This window comes from Panulirus ornatus, chromosome 17, assembly GCF_036320965.1.
Source record: "Panulirus ornatus isolate Po-2019 chromosome 17, ASM3632096v1, whole genome shotgun sequence".
NCBI classification, from domain to species: Eukaryota; Metazoa; Arthropoda; class Malacostraca; order Decapoda; family Palinuridae; genus Panulirus; species Panulirus ornatus.
The window spans coordinates 18,515,153-18,540,831 of NC_092240.1; the positions used below are offsets into that span (position 1 = coordinate 18,515,153).

The 25,679-nt window shown below is 38.6% G+C and overlaps 1 protein-coding gene across 1 annotated transcript in view; it reads left to right on the forward strand.

The window, feature by feature from the left end:
- LOC139754592 (inositol hexakisphosphate and diphosphoinositol-pentakisphosphate kinase-like) overlaps positions 1-25,679 on the forward strand; it is a 264,046-nt gene that overhangs the window by 172,453 nt on the left and 65,914 nt on the right. Inside the window, exons 12-13 of the mRNA XM_071671998.1 lie at positions 3,772-3,804; positions 22,070-22,261. Of these exons, the coding sequence (XP_071528099.1) occupies positions 3,772-3,804; positions 22,070-22,261 (225 nt within the window). The remainder of the gene's footprint in view (positions 1-3,771; positions 3,805-22,069; positions 22,262-25,679) is intronic.

A 25,679-nucleotide genomic window follows, 5' to 3' on the forward strand; every position in this document is an offset into this window, starting at 1 on the left:
TTCACCCCAACTCTCATTTGCCATCTTTTTCACCTCTTGCACCTTTCTCTTGACCTCCTGCCTCTTTCTTTTATACCTCTCCCACTCATTTGCATTATTTCCCTGCAAAAATCATCCAAATGCTTCTCTCTCCTCTTTCCCCTAATAATTTTTCTTCTTCACCCCACCACTCACTCCCCCTTTTAACCCCAAACACCTCCCACGCTTCTCATGCCACAAGCTTTTTTTTGGCGCACCCAACCCGGGTTCCCCAAAATTTTCCCACCCCAAATTCCTCCCCCACTCCCCTTTTTTTCCTTTGTTCTCACCTTTTTCCATTCTGTACTCAATCTCTTCTGGTACTTCCTCACAAAAGGGTCCCCTTTCCCCCAAGCTCATTTTCTCTCACCACTCTTCCCCCCAAAACATTCTTTTTTTTCTTTTCTAAAAACCTCTACAAATCTTCCCCTTTGCCTCCACAAGAAATGATCAGACATCCGTCCATTTGGGCACCTCTCGCACATTAAAAAAAAAAAGGTCTTTTTTGGGCATCCCTCTCAATATATATATTTTTTATATATTTTTCCCCCCCATTACCAAAAACAACAAAACCCAAAACCCCACCCCACCCCAAAACAACACCCCCCACACCAAAAAAAACCCCAACACCAAACACAAAACACACAAAAATTTTACAAAATATACCCATGCACACAATTCACACTGTCCCCTTTTGAATCGGGCCACCAGCTCTGTATCATCAGCGAACAAAACTGATAACTTCCCAAGCCCTTCATCCAAACAGACTTCATACTTGCCCCTCTTTCCAAAACTCTTGCTTTTCACCTCCCAAAACAACCCCATCCATAAACAAATTAAAAAACCCTGGAGACATCACACCCCCTGCCCAAACCTACATTCCCCTGAGAATCAACCACTTTCCTCTCTTCCTACACGTACAAATGCCTTACATCCTTGTTTAAAAACTTTTCCTGCTTCTAAAAACCCTTGCCACCCCACCAAATATTTTTAAATACCTTCCACGAGCATCTTACCCAACTCTATCATTTTTCCCTTCTCCAGATCCAAAAATGCTACAACAAACCCCATTTGCTTTTTTTAAGTATTTCTCCCATACATTCTTCAAAGCAAACACCTGACCCACCCATCCTCTACCATTTCTGAAACCAAAATGCTTTTCCCCCAATCTGATTTTTCCCCCCCCCCCCCAAAAAACCCCCCTTTTTTTTAAAAAAAAAAAAAACCCCTTTAATTTTAAAAATCTTTCCCCTTTTTTTTTAAAGGGGTTTTTTTCCCCCCCCCCCCCCAAAAAATTTAAAAAAATTAAACCTTCCAACCCGAAAACACCCCCTTTTTTTAAAAATTTTTTCCCCAAAACCCCAAAAAACCCCCCCCCTTTTTTTTCCCTAAAGCTTTTACTAACCCCTTTTTTTTAAAAAAAAATTTTTTTTTTTTTTAAAAAAAAACCCCCCTTTTTTTAAAATTTTTAAAAAAAAAAAAATTTTTTTCCCCCCCTTTTTTAAAAAATTTTTTTTTGGGGTTTTTTAAATTTGTTTTTTTGGGGGTTTTTTTTTTTTTTAAAAAATTTTTTTTTTTAAAAAAATTTTTTTAAAAAAAATTTTTCCCTTTTTTTTTCCCCCTTTTTTTTCTCCTTTTTTTTTTTTAATTTGGGTTTTTTAAAAAAAAATTTTTTTTTTTTTTTTTTTTCCCCCCCAAAAACCCCTTTTTTTTTAAAAAACCCCCTTTTTCCCCTTTTTTGCCAAACCCCCTTTTTTTTTAAAAAAAATTTTTTTTTTTTTTAGGGTTTTGGGGGGGGGAAAAATTTTTTAAAAAAAGGGGAAATTAAAATGTTTTTTAAAAGGGGGGGGGGGGGAAAAAGGAAAAAAAAAGGGGGGGGGGGGGGGGGGGGGGCCCCCCCCCAAAAATTTTTGGGGGGGGAAAAAAAAAAAAAAAAATTTTAAAAAAAATTTTTTAAAATTTAAAAAAAAAAGGGAAAAAAATTTTTTTTGGGGGGGGGGGGGAAAAGGGGGAAAAAAAATTTTGGGGAAATTTTTTGAAGGGGGTTTTTTAAAAAAAAGGGGGGGGTTTTTTTTAAAAAAAAAAGGGGGAAAAAAAGGGGGGGGGGTTTTTTTTTTTTTTTTTAAAAAAGGGGGGGAAAAAAAATTTAAAAGGGGGCCCCAAAAGGGAAAAAGGGTTTGGGGAAAAAATTTTTTGGGGGAAAAAAAAAATTTTTTGGGGTTTGGGGGTTTTTAAACCCGGGGGGGAAAAAAAAAAAAATAATTTTAAAAATTTTTTTTTTTAAAATTTTCCCCTTTTATTAAAAAAAATGGAATTTTTCCCCCAAAAAATTTTTTTTTGGGGGGGGGAAAGGGGTTTTTTTTTAAAAAAAAAAAGGGGGCTTGGGTTTTTCCCCCTTTTCCCCCCCTTTTTTTTTTCCCCCTTTTTTTGGGGGGGGGGGGGTTTTTTTTTAAAATTTTTTGGGGGGAAAATAAGGGGAAAAATTTTTTAAAAAAAAAAGGGCCATTCTTTTGTCTGTTTCCTTGCACTACGTCACTAATGCGGGAGACAGCGACAAAGTATAATGGTAAAGAAAAAAATAATAAAATGCAATATACCACACATATAAAATTCCACCAAAAAACGTGAAAATAAATGCACTGTATGTATTTGTATATTGACAGAACATTTCGTGGAAAATTGATATTGCAGATGTTAGGGTGAATCTGAATGTCACATGTAAGTGAAAATGATTTATTTGGATATATCTGAATATTGCACTGAAAAGTTGCTGGAGTGATTTAGAGACATGGTAAGATGCACTCTTGCTGCTTTTCTTACATAGAAGGGCTAGGGTATAGTATCCCACAAATATCAATGGTACCTGGATATAGAACCACATCTGTTAATCGTTTATAATGTAATTAGGCCATTATCATTTTCACCGCATACAGAAGACTGCTTGTGTGTCCTGTAGTAAGTGTCAAGACGTTCATACTGGAAGGAGAAAGGACTGAAAAATAATTTCACATGACATTTGTATTCTATTATTCAAATTTCCTAACATTAGATCATACATTAATAACATGCCAGAGGTTTTTACAAAGCGCATAATACATTTAAGATCTCTGCTGCTTCCAGATTAGATATACCAAGGTTACATTTCTAAAGATCATAATCTACAAGAAGTGTGGCTCTGTTCCTTTCCTTCTTACCCTACCTCCAACTTACCTATCCATCCTTCTTTTCTTGCATTTGTTATAGACTTTTCATCTGGCACTAATCATGCCTTCAGATTAGCCAGGTCATATTAGATGCTAAAACCCATTGTTTTGAATACAGTGCATCGTGTAGAAAACTATGATTATTAGTTTTAGATAAATTCTGTATATGCTAAACTGTCATGTCATCTCTGATATGAAAGATAAATAAGGAATGATATAGATTGTCCAAATGGTTGCTCTAACAAAGTCCCTTTCATTATTTTACCAAGTGTTTTGTCATGAGATAAGAAAGTAATCATGTAAGCACCTATAGTTAAAGAATAGCATGTATTAAAGGACATATAGTGCTTCTAACTGGATTGAAATGTTATCTAACTCTTTTGCACACCTCCACTTTATCATACTTGTAGTACCATGATACCTTTGTTATCTTGGTATTGTGACTGATTAATCCATATACTGTAGTAGTTATCATTTTTCCCAACTAACTAAGTTTTGACTCCTTCCTTACATTCCATGGCTTGACACTGTCTTGACTCCAAAACGCCAGGGAGCTCCAGCTTAGATTCTGTCAGTGATGAAGGTAAGTTTTACTGAATTTTTATTAGATATAGTGGTGAATAACATGCTTTGTAGTACAGTTCTAGCTTTTTCCTCCCAGCCTTACCTTTGTCCATTGTGTGCATATACCTCATCATTTTATTTACTCTGCATCATATCGAGATTATCAATAAAACTATAAACCAAATATCCAAAATGTTATTGAATATATATATTTTTTATGAGCCATTTCATGCATTAATAGAAAGGTGACATGCAGACATTCATCATGCTTTTTTTTCATCATATGTTTTTGCATACTGCTATTGGTAAGGTTCCAAGCAAAAGTCCATGTCAAGGCTGGGCCTTAATTGAAATATAGAGAAAATTATGAAACAGAAAAAGAAAAGACATGGGAAAGTATTTGCAAGGTGTAGGGAAAGAAGCAAGTATCAGAATGGCCCATCCTTGAGTTGCTGTTGGCCACACAATAATCATGTGATGCAGCAGCTTGCCTAGTATTGTGTGGTCTAGCTAGTGGTGTGGGCACACAAGCAGTTGGTTCTTGGGAGCAGATATCAAAGCAATACCTATAGAAGAGGGAAAGTGAACCAACATATTCTTGTAGGGCAAAGGGCTCAAGTTTGGAAGTTAGCCTAGGAAAGTCCCATAAATTGGACCACTTTCGATATAATTCTGTCAAGGTGCAGAGCTAGAACCACCCCAAATGTGAAAGCATTACTCCATACAAGGACAATTTAATCCCTTGTATAAACAGAGCAACTGTTCAGAATAGAAGAAGGTTTGACATCTAAACAGGACACCCAGTTTCTTAGAGGCAGACTTAGCTATTCTTGTAATGTGGGGTTTCCAAGAAAGAGTGGATATTAGAGTAATACCAAGTACATTCACTGAGTCAAGAGATGGAATTACAGAACTGTCAAAGGAGAGACAAGAGTTTGAGGAGTTTTCGATGTAGAGATGGGTAGAAACTGGGTCTTGGAGACATTAAACTTAACAAGATTTTGTGTACCCCACTGAGATATCCTGTCCAAGTTTGAGTTTATTGAGGAAACTGTGTCAAAATGAGATGCAGATTGAGTAAGAGAAGAGGGAGCAGAAGTGAAGGATGTGGATGGATGCACTGTTGAGTTGTCAGTGTATGAGTGCTTTGGATTAATTTTCGAGGAGAGGAAATCATTGAAAAAAAGGAGAAAAAGTGTAGGGGACAGGAAAGAACCTTGAGGGAGACTGCTCTTACTGGAAAAAATGGGGAGGCTGATCTATTAACAACCATAGAAATAGATTTACCAGAGAGGAAGGTAGATAAGAAGGAGCAAATTGAGGGAGGGAAGCCAAAGAGGGGAGCTTACATATAAGACCCTGATGCCACACCCTGTCAAAAGCCTTAGATATATCAAAAGCAGCTACAACAGACACCTGTTCAAGATATTTTCTCCAGGGTTGGTTCATCCCATGTACCTTGAGAGAATCTTAAGAATCCTCAGGGATTGGAAATTTTTGATCTCCAGCCATTTGGTGGTGTTAATGCCTCTCACTACTTGTTGACCATGTATTTGATGATAGTTTCCTACATCATCGTCAGGGTTCACCCACTGACCATTCATCAGCCCCTGTTTGGCATTTACTTTGTTTTTCACTAAGCTCTTGGAACTTACCTTCCTCATGCTTTTTTTGGATTTCTAGTTGCCATTATTCTGGTAACTTCCACTCTGCCATGGATTAGTACAGTATCCTGCTCTGATTTAGCAAGAGTGTGGTATATTTGAGTAATGTGGCAGTTGAGGGTATAATGGGTGTACATGGGGTGTTCGGTGTTGTAAATGGAAATGGTGAAGAGCTTGTAGATTTGTGTGCTGAAAAAGGACTGATGATTGTGAATACCTGGTTTAAAAAGAGAGATTACATAAGTATACATATGTAAGTAGGAGAGATGGCCTGAGAGCATTATTGGATTACTCGTTAATTGATTGGCATGTGAAAGAGAGACTTGTGGATGATGATGTGCTGAGGGGCAACTGGAGGAATGTCTCATCATTATCTTGTGGAAATGAAGATGAAGATTTGTAGAGATTTTCAGAAAAGAAGAGAGAATGTTGGGGTGAAGAGAGTGGTGAGAGTAAGTGAGCTTGGAAAGGAGACTTGTGTGAGGAAGTACCAGGAGAGATTGAGCACAGAATGGAAAAAGGTGAGAACAAAGGAGGTAAGGGGAGTGGAGGAGGAATGGGATGTATTTAGGGAAGCAGTGATGGCTTGCACAAGAGATGCTTGTGGCATGAGAAAGGTGGGAGGTGGGCAGACTAGAAAGGGTAGTGAGTGGTGGGATGAAGTAAGATTATTAGTGATAGAGGAGAGGCGTTTGGATGATTTTTGCAGGGGAGTAGTGCAAATGACGGGGAGATGTATAAAAGAAGAGTCAGGAGAAAGGTGCAAGAGGTGAAAAAGAGGGCAAATGAGAGTTGGGGTGAGAGAGTATAGTATGATATTTTGGAAGGAGGTAAGTAAAGTGCATAAGACAAGAGAACAAATGGAAACATTGGTGAAGGGGGCTAATGGGGACCTAATAACACGTAGTGAAGAAGTGAGAAGGAGATGGAGTATTTTGAAGGTTTGTTGAACGTGTTTGATGATAGAGTGGCAGATGTGGGGAATTTTGGTCGAGATGGTGTGCAAAGTGAGAGGGTCAGGGAGAATGGTTTGGTGAACCTCTAGTGAAAGCATTGCAGAAGATGAAAGCCGGCAAGGCATCAGGTTTGGATGGTGTTGCAGTGGAATTTATTAAAAAATGGGGTGACTGTGTTGTTGACTGGTTGGTAAGGATATTCACTGTATGTATGGTTCATGGTGAAGTACCCGAGGACTGGTGGAATGCATGCATAGTGGAATTGTACAAAAGCAGAGGGGATAAAGGTGAGTGTTCAAATTACAGAGGTATAAGTTTGTTGAGTATTCCTAGGAAATTTTATGGGAGGGTATTGATTGAGAAGGTAAATGTATGTACAGAGCATCAGATTGGGGAAGAGCAGTGTTGTTTCAGAAGTGGAAGAGGATGTGTGGATCGGGTGTTTGCTCTGAAGAATGTATGTGAGAAATACTTAGAAAAACAGATGGATTTGTATGGAGCATTCATGGAACTGGAGAAGACATATGATAGAGTTGATAGAGATGCTTTATGGAAGGTATTAAGAGTATATGGTGTGGGAGGTAAGTTGCTAGAAACATTGAAAAGTTTTATCAAGGATGTAAGGCATGTGTACGAGTAGGAAGAGAGGAAAGTGATTGGTTCCCAGTGAATGTCGGTTTGTGGCAGGGGTGCATGATGCCTCTATGGTTTTTTTAATTTGCTTATGGATGGGGATGTTAGGAGGTGAATGCAAGAGTTTTGGAGAGAGGGGCAAGTATGCAGTCTGTTGTGGATGAGATGGCTTGGGAAGTGATTCAGTTTTTGTTGCTTGCTGAATACACAGTGCTGGTTGCTGATTCAGGTGAGAAAATGAAAAAGCTGGTGACTGAGTTTGGTAAAGTGTGTGAAAGAAGAAAGCCAAGAGTAAATGTGAATAAGAATAAGGTTATTAGATTCAGTAGGGTTGAGGGACAAATTTATTGGGAGGTAAGTTTGAATGGAGAAAAACTGCAGGAAATGAAGTGTTTCAGATATCTGGGAGTGGATTTGGCAGCAGATGGAACCATGGAAGCAGAAGTGAGTCACACAGTGGGGGAGGGGGCGAAGGGTCTGGGAGCATTGAAGAATGTGTGGAAGGCGAGAATGTTGTCTCAGAGGGCAAAAATAGGTATATTTGAAGGAATAGTGGTTCCAACAATGTTATATGGTTGCAAGGCATGGGCTATAGATAAGGTTGTGCGAAGGAGGGTGGATGTGTTGGAAATGAGATGTTTGAGGACAATATGTGGTGAGATGTTTTGATTGAGCAAGTAATGAAAGTGTAAGAAAGATGTGTGGTAGTAAATAGAGTGTGGTTGAGAGATCAGAAGAGGGTGTATTAAAATGGTTTGGTCTCATGGAGAGAATGAGTAAGGAAAGATTGACAAAGAGGATATATGTGTCAGAGGTGGAGGGAACGAGGAGAAGTGGGAGACCAAATTGGAGGTGGAAGGATGGAGTGAAAAAGATTTTGAACGACTGGGGCCTGAATATACAGGGTAAAAGGTGTGTAAGGAATAGAGTGAATTGGAACTATGTGGTATACCAGAGTTGATGTGCTGTCAATGGATTGAAGCAGGGCATGTGAAGCATCTGGGGTAAACCATGGAAAGTTTTGTGGAGCCTTGATGTGGAAAGGGAGCTGTGGTCTTGGTGCATTACACATGACAGCTAGAGACTGAGTGTGAACAAATGTGGCCTTTGTTGTCTTTTCCCAGCACTACCTCACACGTGTGGGGGGAGGTGAATGCTGTTTCATGTGTGGCAGGGTGGCGACGGGAATGAATGAAGGCAGCAAGTATGAATATGTACATGTGTATATATGTATATGTCTGTGTATGTATATGTATGTATATGTGTGTGTGTGGGCATTTATGTATATGCATGTGTGTGTAGGTGGGTTGGGCCATTTCTTTCGTCTGTTTCCTTGCGCTACCTCGCAAACGCGGGAGACAGCGACAAAGCAAAAAAAAAAAAAAGTAATATATATTTTATTTATTATACTTTGACGATGTCTTCTGCATTAGCAAGGTAGCGCAAGGAAACAGACGAAAGAATGGCCCAACCCACCCACATACACATGTATATACATAAATGCGCACACATGCACATATACATACCTATACATTTCAATGTACACATACATATACATACATAGACATATACATATATACATATGTACATATTCATACATGCTGCCTTCATCCATTCCCACTGCCACCCCACCACACATGAAATGACACCCACCTCTCCCCATGTGCGCATGAGGTAGCACTAGGAAAAGAAAACAAAGGCCACATTCGTTCACACTCAGTCACTAGCTGTCATGTGTAATTCACCGAAACCACAGCTCCCTTTCCACATCCAGGCTCCACTAAACTTTCCATGGTTTACCCTAGACACTTCACATACCCTGGTTCAATCCACTGACAGCACCTCGACCCTGATATATCAGTTCACTCTATTCCTTGCACACCTTTCACCCTCCTGTATGTTCAGGCCCAGATCACTCAAAATCTTTTTCACTCCATCCTTCCTTCTCTAATTTGGTCTCCCACTTCTCGTTCCCTCCACCTCTGACACATATATCCTCTTTGTCGATCTTTCCTCACTCATTCTCTCCGTGTTAATAAAAACCATTTCAATACACCCTCTTCTGATCTCTCAACCAAACTTTTTTATTACCACACATCTCTCTTACCCTTTCATTACTTACTTGATCCAACCACCGCATACCACATAATCTCCTCAAACATCTCATTTCCAACACATCCACCCACCTCCGCACAACCCTATCTATCGCCCATGCCTCACAACCATATAACGTTGTTGGAACCACTATTCCTTCCAACTTACCTATTTTGCTCTCTGAGATAACGTTCTCGCCTTCCACACATTCTTCAACACTGCCAGAACCTTTGCCCCCTCCCCCACGATGTGACTCACTTCTGCTTCCATGGTTCCATCCGCAGCCAAATTCACTCCCAGACATCTAAAACGCTTCACTTCCTCCAGTTTTTCTCCATTCAAATTTACCTCCCAGTTGACTTGTCCGTCAACCCTACTGTACCTAATAACCTTGCTCTTATTTACATTCACTCTCAGCTTTCTCCTTTCACTCACTTTACCAAACTCAGTCACCAGCTTCTGCAGTTTCTCACCTGAATCAACCACCAGTGCTGTATCATCAGCGAACAACAACTGACTCACTTCCCAAGCCCTCTCATCCACAACAGAATGCCTACTTGCCCCTCTCTCCAAAACCCTTGCATTCACCTCCCCAACAACCCCAACTATAAACAAATTAAACAGCCATGGAGACATCACACACCCCTGCCGCAAACAGACATTCACTGGGAACCACTTACTTTCCTCTCTTCCTACTCGTATACATGCCTTACATCCTCGATAAAAACTTTTCACTGCTTCTAGCAACTTACCTCCCACACCATATATTCTTAATACCTTCCACAGAGCATCTCTATCAACTCTATCATATGCCTTCTCCAGATTCACAAATGCTACATACAAATGCATCTGCTTTTCTAAGTATTTCTTGCATACATTCTTCAAAGCAAACACCTGATCCACACATCCTCTACCACTTCTGAAACCACACTGCTCTTCCCCAATCTGATGCTCTTTACATGCCTTGACCCTTTCAATCAATACCCTCCCATACAATTTCCCAGGAACACTCAACAAACTTATGCCTCTGTAATTTGAACACTCACCTTTATTCCCTTTGCCTTTGTACAATTGCACTGTACATGCATTCTGCCAATCCTCAGGCACTTCACCAGGAACCATACATACATTGAATATCCTTACAAACCAGTCAACAACACAGTTACCCCCTTTTTTAATAAATTCCACTGCAGTACCATCCAAACCCGCCGCCTTGCCGGCTTTCATCTTCTGCGAAGCTTTCACTACCTCTTCTCTGTTTACCAAATCATTCTCCCTGACCCCTCTCACTTCACACACCACCTCAAGCAAAACACCCTATATCTACCACTGTATCACCAAACACATCAAATGTAGAAGATAAAGAATCAACAAATACATTCACTACTATCTTTGCTTATATTCTCTATGCCAGTTGTGTACATCCCACCATAATGCTCGTCAGTTCAGTCTCCATTGCTCTTGTTTTAGTTATCTTCTTGAATTTAGAGAATATTTTAAACTCATCATGCCTAGAAAACAGGCTGGAAGTGCAAGTACAGGTAAAACATTTTATGTCCTTAGGAAAGTGATTTTTGTGGACAAAGATGCATGTGATATGCAGGGTTGAGGCAGGGTAGTATCAGTTACGTGTTGATCAGTAGCCTGCTTTTGTTTCCTCTAGCGTTAAAATGATACTTCATGACACCAAGAGGATGAAAAGAACCAGCCACTCCACCAAATCCCTAGTTGCAGTGGTTTCCTGCTCAAGGAATAAGATGCAGTTTGCATTGAAGAGCAGGCAAGAAAGTTGTAGTGGTGTCCAAACACAGCATCAATGATCAACAACACAGCTGGCTCTGACAAATTTGTGAATGTTGCTTAGATTTAGTTTCATATGGTATTCATATTAACAGTGTGATCATTATATCTATGAAACAGAATAATAACATCTGCAGAGCCATCAACTGTTACCCAGTGAAACCATTATATAACACTTCTAGTGTAAGAATTGTCTTAGTCAAGAATGCATCTTCATGAGCATCATATTATAATGACTCCTCTTAACAGATTTCTCAAGAATGCATCTTGTCTTTTGTAAAAGGTCTTTCTCTACATGTGGAGCTAGAACCACTCCAGATTGGGTAGTACTTCATACAAGGATGAATCAGTCCTTTGTATGATTAGGGTAAATGATAGGAAGAGAAGAATTATCAGCATTGTAACAAGACACTTTTTTAGGGGCAGAATTTTCTGTTGTGTATTTTAGGGCTTCCAGGAGAGGTGAAACACTATGATGATTCTGTGTTAATTGTGTTTAGTGATGGTCTATGATGATTCTGTGTTAATTGTGTTTAGTGATAGACCATGGTCTCTCAGAACCATAATAGGAAAATGGGAAGTTAATAGTTGTGGTAATAAGAATAAGAAGATGGGTTTAGAGATATGATGGTTGATTATGTTGTGTCTGCCTACTTAGAAAATCCTCTCCAGATCTGAATTTACAGTAGTTGTGACAGGATCAGATGAGATACAAATGGAGTGAGAAAAGATGGAGTAAGTTTGAAAGTGGAGGAATGTAGAGTTGATCCATCTGTTAAGTGAAATTGGGTATCTTGTTGAAAAAAATCATTGATAAAAAGGAGGAAGAGGGTAGTAGACAGTATAGAACCTAGAGGAGTACTACTATTGCTGGAGAAATAAGAAGAGGGACAAGTCAACAGGTACATGAAATGGACTGATGCAGAAAACTGGATATAAGACAACAGATATAGGGAGAAATACCAAAAGAGTGGAGCATCAAGGTCAGATCTGTAAAACTTTTCAATATGAGGGGTTATGACAAAGGATACCCCAGTTCCTGTTAGAAGAGAGGACATTAGCAAGATAGGAAATGATAATACCAGTGTATTATACCTTGTGGAAATCACCTGGGTGATCAGAGGGAAGAGTTCACTGTTTAAGGAAGTGGGAGTAGAAGAGAGATTCAAAGACTGTGCAGTTACTTTGTAATTGTCGAAGGATTGCCAAGATAGTAAGCAGTTCTTGGGGATGGGAACTTGCAACAAAATATTAATGGCTGATGCTTATGTAATTTTGGAAAGGAAATGAGAATTGCATGTAATTAGGTAAATATGAAAGTATGGATTTATAGATATTTATAAAGAATAGGGAAAAAGAATCCAGACATAGTTGTCAAGTGGTGAAAGGAAGATTTGACTGAGTTTGTACAGTATATAAACCTATTTGAGACATACATCTTTTGGTTATGTCAGGTGCAGAGAGCCCAAAATTTATTAAAAATAACACAAAACGAATAACACAAATACGCAGCTAAACATACCAAGTGTTGGAACACGAGTGAAACTGAAACTTAAATATCTTCAAGTATGTTAAAACTGTGGGAATCAGTACTCCTAAATCTTTAGTTGATGCTTCATATTAGATAATTTGTAGAATGTTGGTTGATTCTTGCATTTCTTTTCCCTTCTAGTTTCATCCAAAAAACCATCTTCACAACACTTAGTTATTAGTTTGAGTTGGTGTATCCATTTTTTGTACAGTTTTATCTCCTTTCTGATTCTTACCAGTACATACGTCGTCATTCTCTGCCATCATATCATCCAATATGTATTCCACTTATCCAAACCATTTCAGGACATTTTAACCCCTAAATGAGGTTCATAGATTTCCTGGTGCTTTTGAAAAATGAATGTTTTTCACATTAAGGGAAAACGGTTTCTCTCCTATGAAATAAAAGAATATCACTCATTGATTAGACAATAATAGAAAAACAAATGAAAAAGACCTATACTGACTCCTGGAAGAAAAAACAAAAAATATGGAGGGAGAATATTGCTCAGATAGCACTGAGTGTTACAAAACCTGGTGTAAACACATTTTGACTATCACTGCCACATTTGTATGTGCTTTGATGCATTTATTCTTTTCATCATATGAATTTTTTATCAAATATATTGTCATCTAGATTGCTGTACTCTTCATTGCTTGATTTTATTCACATTTAACAGTCTACTATGACATCCTCACAACACCATTGCTGAAGAATACCTGAAAAAGTAATGTAATTGTTTATATAGAGGGCTTAGGCATCTCATGCCACCATCTTACATCAGGTGAAATTTGAATCTTGGCACGAAAGCTCAGATCGTAAATATATGTGAGCTCTCCTGTGCTAAGCAAGTGTAGATCATCAAGAGGTTTGTTTAAAGGGTTAGTGCATAGAATTTTGATTCACTCACCTCATGCATCTTTTTGACATCATAGTTCCTCACTGATACATCAAGAAGCTTTTTGATGCTGCCACAGTCACCTGTTTTGGTTAATGTAAGAGAAACACAAGCAGCCAGCTTTCAGGAGCAAAAACCAAATCAATCTATGGGTATTCTTAAGTCTAGTATGATATTTGATAATCATAACTGTATTTCAGAGGAATATTTAGCCTTTAGGAAGTAAGTTTATGATCATGGTTATTGCCTGATGATTTATAGACTTTATTTGAAGTTAAAAAAAGAAGTAAAGGAAAGGAGAAATTAGCCTGAAATGCTAATTGTGATTATTAGGCAGTAAGGTTTTCCTGTGAAATGCATAATTAAGGCACTGCACCTTAGTGTAGGCATAGTATTCACAAGTTTCATTCATCTGTACCTTCAAATTTTTATGCTGAAATCTTACTCCACCTTTATCTCATCATTTAACTGACATGTAAGGGGTTTCAGGCAAGAACAAGACAAGTAGAGAGAGACTAGAAGTGTGTTTATTACACTGTACTTCAAACTTCCCTCTGTTGAGCAGAAAACTAGCAAATACTAGATGGCTGGTTTTTTAGATAAAATTAAGTGCATTTTCATGACCATATTGCCAAGGGAATTTGCTGACTCATTTCATTACACTGAAATCTCGGCTCCACTTTCACCAACTTCGCCACTTTATGTGTCTTTTTCTTTTCTTATGTGTTATTCAGAAATAGTATCTTAAATTGCATGATATATTAACCCCTTAATGTCCCACTAAGTTATTCTTTCCAACCCTCAGAATTCATATTTCTCAAGTTTAGAAAATGTATTTAGTTTTACAGTTTCAAAGATTCCTATGACAATGGAAAAGAAATCATAGCAGAAGCATGTTCCATGTGCTATTTTCATTTAAATAATATATAGAAGTTCTGTAGATGTTTCAGCACCATGTGCTACAAAGTGTGAAAGTAACACCAAAGGATCAAGCAGATTGCCACTGTGCATTTTTTTTCATTTGCTTACTGGAAAATATTGATTGTTTCTTACATTTTTCATATGTATATATGTATGTGTGTGTGTGTGTATATGTGCGTATGTATGTGTGTGTGTATGTGTATATATATATATATATATATATATATATATATATATATATATATTATCCCTGGGGATAGGGGTGAAAGAATACTTCCCATGCATTCCTCGCGTGTCGTAGAAAGCGACTAGAGGGGACGGGAGCGGGGGGCCGGAAATCCTCCCCTCGTATTTTTTTAACTTTCTAAAATGGGAAACGGAAGAAGGAGTCACGCGGGGAGTGCTCATCCTCCTCGAAGGCTCAGATTGGGGTGCCTACATGTGTGTGGATGTAACCAAGATGTGAAAAAAGGAGAGATAGGTAGTATGTTTGAGGAAAGGAACCTGGATGTTTTGGCTCTGAGTGAAACGAAGCTCAAGGGTAAAGGGGAGGAGTGGTTTGGGAATGTCTTGGGAGTAAAGTCAGGGGTTAGTGAGAAGACAAGAGCAAGGGAAGGAGTAGCAATACTCCTGAAACAGTTGTGGGAGTATGTGATAGAATGTAAGAAAGTAAATTCTCGATTAATATGGGTAAAACTGAAAGTTGATGGAGAGAGATGGGTGATTATTGGTGCATATGCACCTGGGCATGAGAAGAAAGATCATGAGAGGCAAGTGTTTTGGGAGCAGCTGAATGAGTGTGTTAGTGGTTTTGATGCACGAGACCGGGTTATAGTGATGGGTGATTTGAATGCAAAGGTGAGTAATGTGGCAGTTGAGGGAATAATTGGTATACATGGGGTGTTCAGTGTTGTAAATGGAAATGGTGAAGAGCTTGTAGATTTATGTGCTGAAAAAGGACTGATGATTGGGAATACCTGGTTTAAAAAGCGAGATATACATAAGTATACTTATGTAAGTAGGAGAGATGGCCAGAGAGCGTTATTGGATTACGTGTTAATTGACAGGCGTGCGAAAGAGAGACTTTTGGATGTTAATGTGCTGAGAGGTGCAACTGGAGGGATGTCTGATCATTATCTTGTGGAGGCTAAGGTGAAGATTTGTATGGGTTTTCAGAAAAGAAGAGTGAATGTTGGGGTGAAGAGGGTAGTGAGAGTAAGTGAGCTTGGGAAGGAGACTTGTGTGAGGAAGTACCAGGAGAGACTGAGTACAGAATGGAAAAAGGTGAGAACAATGGAAGTAAGGGGAGTGGGGGAGGAATGGGATGTATTTAGGGAATCAGTGATGGATTGCGCAAAAGATGTTTGTGGCATGATAAGAGTGGGAGGTGGGTTGATTAGAAAGGGTAGTGAGTGGTGGGATGAAGAAGTAAGAGTATTAGTGAAAGAGAAGAGAGAGGCATTTGGACAATTTTTGCAGGGAAAAAATGCAATTGAGTGGGAGATGTATAAAAGAAAGAGACAGGAGGTCAAGAGAAAGGTGCAAGAGGTGAAAAAAAGGGCAAATGAGAGTTGGGGTGAGAGAGTATCATTAAATTTTAGGGAGAATAAAAAGATGTTCTGGAAGGAGGTAAATAAAGTGCGTAAGACAAGGGAGCAAATGGGAACTTCAGTGAAGGGCGCAAATGGGGAGGTGATAACAAGTAGTGGTGATGTGAGAAGGAGATGGAGTGAGTATTTTGAAGGTTTGTTGAATGTGTTTGATGATAGAGTGGCAGATATAGGGTGTTTTGGTCGAGGTGGTGTGCAAAGTGAGAGGGTTAGGGAAAATGATTTGGTAAACAGAGAAGAGGTAGTAAAAGCTTTGCGGAAGATGAAAGCCGGCAGGGCAGCAGGTTTGGATGGTATTGCAGTGGAATTTATTAAAAAAGGTGGTGACTGTATTGTTGACTGGTTGGTAAGGTTATTTAATGTATGTATGACTCATGGTGAGGTGCCTGAGGATTGGCGGAATGCGTGCATAGTGCCATTGTACAAAGGCAAAGGGGATAAGAGTGAGTGCTCAAATTACAGAGCTATAAGTTTGTTGAGTATTCCTGGTAAATTATATGGGAGGATATTGATTGAGAGGGTGAAGGCATGTACAGAGCATCAGATTGGGGAAGAGCAGTGTGGTTTCAGAAGTGGTAGAGGATGTGTGGATCAGGTGTTTGCTTTGAAGAATGTATGTGAGAAATACTTAGAAAAGCAAATGGATTTGTATGTAGCATTTATGGATCTGGAGAAGGCATATGATAGAGTTGATAGAGATGCTGTGTGGAAGGTATTAAGAATATATGGTGTGGGAGGCAAGTTGTTAGAAGCAGTGAAAAGTTTTTATCGAGGATGTAAGGCATGTGTACGTGTAGGAAGAGAGGAAAGTGATTGGTTCTCAGTGAATGTAGGTTTGCGGCAGGGGTGTGTCATGTCTCCATGGTTGTTTAATTTGTTTATGGATGGGGTGGTTAGGGAGGTGAAAGCAAGAGTTTTGGAAAGAGGGGCAAGTATGAAGTCTGTTGGGGATGAGAGAGCTTGGGAAGTGAGTCAGTTGTTGTTCGTTGATGATACAGCGCTGGTGGCTGATTCATGTGAGAAACTGCAGAAGCTGGTGACTGAGTTTGGTAAAGTGTGTGAAAGAAGAAAGTTAAGAGTAAATGTGAATAAGAGCAAGGTTATTAGGTACAGTAGGGTTGAGGGTCAAGTCAATTGGGAGGTGAGTTTGAATGGAGAAAAACTGGAGGAAGTGAAGTGTTTTAGATATCTGGGAGTGGATCTGGCAGCGGATGGAATCATGGAAGCGGAAGTGGATCATAGGGTAGGGGAGGGGGCGAAAATTCTGGGAGCCTTGAAGAATGTGTGGAAGTCGAGAACATTATCTCAGAAAGCAAAAATGGGTATGTTTGAAGGAATAGTGGTTCCAACAATGTTGTATGGTTGCGAGGCGTGGGCTATGGATAGAGTTGTGTGCAGGAGGATGGATGTGCTGGAAATGAGATGTTTGAGGACAATGTGTGGTGTGAGGTGGTTTGATCGAGTTAGTAACGTAAGGTTAAGAGAGATGTGTGGAAATAAAAAGAGCGTGGTTGAGAGAGCAGAAGAGGGTGTTTTGAAATGGTTCGGGCACATGGAGAGAATGAGTGAGGAAAGATTGACCAAGAGGATATATGTGTCGGAGGTGGAGGGAACGAGGAGAAGAGGGAGACCAAATTGGAGGTGGAAAGATGGAGTGAAAAAGATTTTGTGTGATCGGGGCCTGAACATGCAGGAGGGTGAAAGGAGGGCAAGGAATAGAGTGAATTGGAGCGACGTGGTATACCGGGGCTGACGTGCTGTTAGTGGATTGAATCAAGGCATGTGAAGCGTCTGGGGTAAACCATGGAAAGCTGTGTAGGTATGTATAGTTGCGTGTGTGGACGTATGTATATACATGTGTATGGGGGTGGGTTTGGGCCATTTCTTTCGTCTGTTTCCTTGCGCTACCTCGCAAATGCGGGAGACAGCGACAAAGCAAAAAAAAAGAAAAAAAAAATATCTTATTGTTATAATTACTGCAAAATATTGATTACACTAAATATATCTTATTGTTATAATCACTGCCATTGATTAATAATATTCCATAACAAGCAAACAAAAAAGTTTGTTTAATTTCCAGTCACAATAGTCAGATGCTGTGTTGTCAAGTTCAGGTAGACACTAGCAACACTACCTTCAATTTTATTAAAACATGTTTTGCTGCCTCATCTTTGTAAACTTATGATGCTGAGAGTCCATGAAATCACTCTCCACACAATCCAAAGACAGATCATCATCTTCCTATAATTAAAGATCTGTCTTGTCCTCTGAATTTAGCTGAAAACTGCTCATTTTCCTCCTAGAAAACTTGGAAATAAGTTCTTATTGGCATGGCTGTAGGATGATTGACTGTGAGGGGAAATGTTGGCACATTACAGCCTTAGCCACCATGAAATAAGATGTGTGATGTAAAGGCATTGTCCAGCTAGCATAAATATCTGTTTGGAGGCATTAAGGGACTGATATAAACATTATTAGAACATAAGAATTTGATTTGTATTTCCTCCATAGATAGGAGGAAGGGTGAAGGAATGAATGGCTGGTGATTGTATTAACTCCAACTGCCTACAGTTCCACCATCACCTCCAATACCAATCACCACCACCACCACCATTCAAGAGTAAAAGCAAATACACAGAAGGCTAATTGAGGAGGAGGAGGAGGAGGAGGGTGGAGATGATCAATGGTCCACTGATAAGGAAGAGATAGGAAAGACGGTGTGAATGCCATGTTTGACAGTTCTCTCAGTTAAAAACTGGAGAGATGAAATTTCTTTGTCTAATGAGATTATTTTCCCACTAAACTGTAATCTTAACTCATATGGAGACACAATGTTAAGGGAAAATCAGATGGATATATTCAGAAATATGATACAGGAAACTGGGTACCTTGTATCCACATATCTCGAGGTTTAGGTGTATATCTGTTCTTATGTTGTCGTACTGATATAAAGTATTAGTATGTACAGTAACATGCACATTCTTTTGTTGCATATTCCTATAGCAATGTGCATTTTTCACTAATAAGTGTTGATAAATTTGTTTTTCTTTATATCACTGTAATTTAGAGGTCAACTAAAACATGAAAACAGAAACCAAAATATTTTTAAGATAACTTATTTATCAATTCAAAAGCTAGAATTTTTTTAAAACTGCTAAACTTTAATTGTGTATTTCTGGTATTTTTGCTTTTGTCATATGTCTAGTTCCTGCTTGAAGTGCCTCATATACACATGAAATTTGCTGTTTGTTTTCTTAAAAGGGTGTAAATTTACCTGAGTATTTCATCAAATTTCATCGCATTTTAATGGGTTCCTCTGTTATATAATCACTTGTGTTGCCTCTGACAGTTACTTTTAGTTAAGATAAACCCATTGATTTGTATGTTCAATCAAGTCAGCCAAGATTTTTTTTTTTTAGGCAGAGAACCAGATGATGTCTACCTGACTACATTTTTAATGCGCTGAAGTTGTAGGAATTCTATATGTGATATATTGATATGCAGTGTATTAGACTTCATTGTAAAACTATCTTCATTTTGTCACTTTATTTTTTCATTACTTTAAAGTGTAACTGAGAAGCTTTAAAACAGACTCCATAGGAAGATCATTTAAAGATTGATAATTATTCTGGCTTGCTAGTTTTTTATACGTTACTTTCAGTGGAAACCAACAATTTATTGTTATTTATTTTTGCATTCAAGACTGGAGTCTAGGAAGTGGTAAGATAAGTTGATCATTCTTATTATTTGATCCCGTATATTTAAAAGCAAGATATCCCTCTCCTTTACCAACATGAACATCCCAGTTAGTTTTACATCCCAGTTAGTTTTATTGTTTATTTGAGATCTAGTTCCTGTTTTTTGTTTGAATAATGACTTTTGCAACTTATTCTTCTAGTCAGACTGTATAGTAAGTAACCTTCATTAGCAGCATGAACATTAGCCAGAATGTAGTGATACTTGTTATACTTCATATATTAAAAACAGTAAGTGTTCTTATGATACGTTTCACCTGCTGGGTTCCCAGTCCTGTGATTATAAGAGATGAAAAAAATTTTGTCTGTCATCTCACATTAGGGTTCTTCCTGCTAAAGGTGTCTTTTTTATGTTGATTTTACCTCCTATAATGGTCAGTGCTACCCATTCTTGTTAACAAACTGCCACTGTATGACTTTAGTTGTTGAGACTTCCTTCACTACTACCCACATCATCTTTTCAAGGCTCCCACTCTTGTATTTTATCTGCTGTCATTAACCTTTCTTTTTGTAGCCTTTATGTCATACCCACTTGCATTTCAAAATAAGAGCGAAGTAAGATCACTAATACCAGTGTCTTAAAAATCATACAGTTACCCTGAGATCAAAGCCTGTAGGGGAAACTCTTCTGTTAATCTGATAAAACTGTTAACCTGCAAAGTACTAGAGAAATGTTACCTTAACTTGTAATTACATGAAAATTGTTAGGTATTGAATTGAACAAAGAAAACCGTAGATTTGTATTCTCATAAAAAGATGAGGAATATAGGTATTTGATATAGATATTTTAGATTGACAGCATGTTGTTCTTTTGTTTTTTCAGGTAGGAGCATTGAGATATGTTGGAGGTTAAATACTACACATATATGACTTACTGATTGGCTTCATGTTTATTATTTTCTGTTCCACTTTCACTTTGTTTATTTATTCTTTTCCAGATTCCAGTCCATAATGCAAATTTAGGTTTTCAGAATGGTTTTATTTCCATATTTACTGAGCAAAGCTTTCTCTGATGTGTAGATATAAAAGCTGTTTTCTTCCCTGAGAATACCTATTATAAAGAAAAGCCTATTTTCAGGAATAAGATAATATTCTCTGACAGTCTACTCATGCTAGTTTAATTGAATGTTTCTTGCATTTGCCAAGCCAGTGCAGCAGACAAATAATGGGAAGAGTACATAATCACCAAGTTATTTCACTTGTAGGTAAGCTGTTACTAAAAATATGCCTCATTTAAAAGCCCACCATGCATTTACTGACCAAAAGATGATGGAGCTTCCAAAGTTTGAATTACTAATCCTCTTGATATGAATCATTACAACTTGAATTAGCTAAAGAATTAGTAATTGCAGGATAGTAGAAAATCTTCATGAGCTGTTTGCAATTTAGTAATTTATTATTTTGTGTTTAGTTCATCTGTTACTTTAAAATATTATATGACCCATTCTTATGTTCAAGCAAAAAAGTTCTATGAAGCAAATTTCCATGTTTAGAAGATATGAGCAACTGTGAATGAAGTAGCAGTTCATGTAACCCAAACAGACAACAGTAGCGAAAGACAAAAAATTCAGAATAACATAAGTGTCCATAAAACATCCTCAAACATATTCTCTGATCCTATCATTTTGATTTATATTGATCTTATGTAACCTTCACACTAAATATCAAAAATATAGCATGAATAGCTGTAAAGAATGAAAAGGATCAGCTTTCTGATAATCTAATATGCTGCATGCAAATGCTTAAACATTGGGTAAAGTAATTATTTTTGGTATAAACACAAAACACTGATTGGTTACTTGATATTGAAATTTTAAGAATCTCAATAGACTAACTTTGGAAGAACCAGCTTACATGAAATGACTAATTTTGAATTACCCTTATCACAAGCAACCATCAATACGTTTGAGAAGAATGCACCTATACTTTCCCACCTACTTCAGCAGTGGCACAGCATAAGGATCTCTTGCTCCAGTATTGTTATATTCATGGTCATGTCAATTATGGCAGCAAACATCAGCTTTTACACCTGACTGTTAGAGGCTTCTTCCCTGCAAAAACATGAAGGACATTCATTGTGCAGAACACTTTTTCTACATTAAAAAGTTTCTATTTGTCTATCATTACATCTAAAAAGCTGTTTACACCACTCAATTTACTATAACCCCAAAGCAGGGTAACTCATATAATTTCACTCTTTTGTTCTCCGTATTCCAAATTTAAATTTTTACTTCCTGACCTGAACTGATTACCATTTTGAAACTACAGCAAATATGATTCATCTATTACAATATGGTCTAATAAGCACAAAGAAGACTCCTCTTGATCTAGGAGATATTAAAAAAGTGTGTATATCCCTTATTGAGGACATTTACATCACAGACTGTTGCATATTACTTTAAGAGATACAATTATTCCCCAGAGAGTATACGTCGGCATCGGCATAGTATCCCAGGACACCTCAGTTCCTACCTGACCTTCCTAGCTGGATTGCAACAGAAGGCTGCTGCTGCAGCAGCTGCTGCTGTTCCAGTTTTTTCCACAGCAGTTATATCTGGTTCAACATCTGCTCCAGATCTTCGAGACAATTTTTCAGCACTTCCCTTTTCTGCCAGTAAGTACAAGTGGTTGATTTATTACACAGTGTTACTTCATATAACTGATAATGTTTTGTCTCAAACACAACCATTTTTTTTTAATCTTATGAGTTGATGCACGTATTCTCATATAACTCAAACAAATTGCAGAGGAAAATATTGCTTTTGATGAAAAATACTTTGCACAGTTTACATGTATAAAACTTACGCTTATATATTTTGCAAGGAATAGAGTGAATTGGAACGATGTGGTATACCAGGGTTGATGTGCTGTCAATGGATTGAACCAGGGCATGTGAGGCGTCTGGGGTAAACCAATGCAAGTTTTGTGGGGCCTACATGTGGAAAGGGAGCTGTGGTTTTGGTGCATTACACATAACAGCTAGAGACCGAGTGTGAACGAATGTGACCTTTGTTGTCTTTTCCTAACGCTACCTCGCGCACGCGCATGGGGAAGGGGGTGCCATTTCATGTGTGTTGGGGTGGCAACAGGAATGGATGAAGGCAGCAAGTATGAATATGTACCTGAATGTGTATGCATATGTCTGTTTATGTATATGTATGTATACGTTGAAATGTATAGGTATGTGTATGTGCGTGTGTGGGCTTGTATACATATACATGTGTATATGGGTGCGTTGGGTCATTCTTTCGTCTGTTTCCTTGCGCTACCTTGCTGACTCAGGAGACAGCGAGAAAGTATAGTAAAAAAATGAAATATAGAAAGATTTTGTTAACCATTATAATGTACTGGAAACACTGTCATGGGTATTTGATATGGATTATGGAAAGATATCCAGTTTTTATCGAGTTCAAGTATTTTACAGATTCTTTTAAGAGCATGAATAATTATCATCAGTTTCATCCTTAGCTTCATTTGAAACTATGAAATTTATTCTGTTTGAAATATGAAACTTACCAGAAAATTAAGCTTGTGCTATAATGTAAAAGCCTTCAGACTGACATAAATGAAAATTATCTTTTGCTATCATATTATTTATATGTATAAACCGAGATTCTCTTTTATGAGGTTCCTGTTTTAAAGCTGCATTACAGTCGGAAGCATTGTTTTGAATATCTGTGAGTGGTCATGGCAGTGGATGGAACCACTGAAGCTGAAGTATGGCATAGGGCTAGTGAGTTAGTCACTGTCTCTAAGAACAGAGATGGGTATGTTTAGAAATATAATACAGAATCTGGAAAAAGAATCTTATAAAATGGCTCTCCTGCATCAGGTTATATTTGTGAAACTGAGAGACTGAGTACAGAATGGAAAAAGGTGAGAACAATGGAAGTAAGGGGAGTGGGGGAGGAATGGGATGTATTTAGGGAATCAGTGATGGATTGCGCATAAGATGCTTGTGGCATGAGAAGAGTGGGAGGTGGGTTGATTAGAAAGGGTAGTGAGTGGTGGGATGAAGAAGTAAGAGTATTAGTGAAAGAGAAGAGAGAGGCATTTGGACGATTTTTGCAGGGAAAAAATGCAATTGAGTGGGAGATGTATAAAAGAAAGAGACAGGAGGTCAAGAGAAAGGTGCAAGAGGTGAAAAAAAGGGCAAATGAGAGATGGGGTGAGAGAGTATCGTTAAATTTTAGGGATAATAAAAAGATGTTCTGGAAGGAGGTAAATAAAGTGCGTAAGACAAGGGAGCAAATGGGAACTTCAGTGAAGGGCGCAAATGGGGAGGTGATAACAAGTAGTGGTGATGTGAGAAGGAGATGGAGTGAGTATTTTGAAGGTTTGTTGAATGTGTTTGATGATAGAGTGGCAGATATAGGGTGTTTTGGTCGAGGTGGTGTGCGAAGTGAGAGGGTTAGGGAAAATGATTTGGTAAACAGAGAAGAGGTAGTGAAAGCTTTGCGGAAGATGAAAGCCGGCAAGGCAGCAGGTTTGGATGGTATTGCAGTGGAATTTATTAAAAAAGGGGGTGACTGTATTGTTGACTGGTTGGTAAGGTTATTTAATGTATGTATGACTCATGGTGAGGTGCCTGAGGATTGGCGGAATGCGTGCATAGTGCCATTGTACAAAGGCAAAAGGGATAAGAGTGAGTGCTCAAATTACAGAGCTATAAGTTTGTTGAGTATTCCTGGTAAATTATATGGAAGGGTATTAATTGAGAGGGTGAAGGCATGTACAGAGCATCAGATTGGGGAAGAGCAGTGTGGTTTCAGAAGTGGTAGAGGATGTGTGGATCAGGTGTTTGCTTTGAAGAATGTATGTGAGAAATACTTAGAAAAGCAGATGGATTTGTATGTAGCATTTATGGATCTGGAGAAGGCATATGATAGAGTTGATAGAGATGCTCTGTGGAAGGTATTAAGAATATATGGTGTGGGAGGAAAGTTGTTAGAAGCAGTGAAAAGTTTTTATCGAGGATGTAAGGCATGTGTACATGTAGGAAGAGAGGAAAGTGATTGGTTCTCAGTGAATGTAGGTTTGCGGCAGGGGTGTGTGATGTCTCCATGGTTGTTTAATTTGTTTATGGATGGGGTTGTTAGGGAGGTAAATGCAAGAGTTTTGGAAAGAGGGGCAAGTATGAAGTCTGTTGGGGATGAGAGAGCTTGGGAAGTGAGTCAGTTGTTGTTCGCTGATGACACAGCGCTGGTGGCTGATTCATGTGTGAAACTGCAGAAGCTGGTGACTGAGTTTGGTAAAGTGTGTGGAAGAAGAAAGTTAAGAGTAAATGTGAATAAGAGCAAGGTTATTAGGTACAGTAGGGTTGAGGGTCAAGTCAATTGGGAGGTGAGTTTGAATGGAGAAAAATCTGGAGGAAGTGAAGTGTTTTAGATATCTGGGAGTGGATCTGGCAGCGGATGGAACCATGGAAGCGGAAGTGGATCATAGGGTGGGGGAGGGGGCAAAAATTCTGGGGGCCTTGAAGAATGTGTGGAAGTCGAGAACATTATCTCGGAAAGCAAAAATGGGTATGTTTGAAGGAATAGTGGTTCCAACAATGTTGTATGGTTGCGAGGCGTGGGCTATGGATAGAGTTGTGCGCAGGAGGATGGATGTGCTGGAAATGAGATGTTTGAGGACAATGTGTGGTGTGAGGTGGTTTGATCGAGTGAGTAACGTAAGGGTAAGAGAGATGTGTGGAAATAAAAAGAGCGTGGTTGAGAGAGCAGAAGAGGGTGTTTTGAAGTGGTTTGGGCACATGGAGAGGATGAGTGAGGAAAGATTGACCAAGAGGATATATGTGTCGGAGGTGGAGGGAACAAGGAGAAGAGGGAGACCAAATTGGAGGTGGAAAGATGGAGTGAAAAAGATTTTGTGTGATCGGGGCCTGAACATGCAGGAGGGTGAAAGGAGGGCAAGGAATAGAGTGAATTGGAGCGATGTGGTATACCGGGGCTGACGTGCTGTCAGTGGATTGAATCAAGGCATGTGAAGCGTCTGGGGTAAACCATGGAAAGCTGTGTAGGTATGTATAG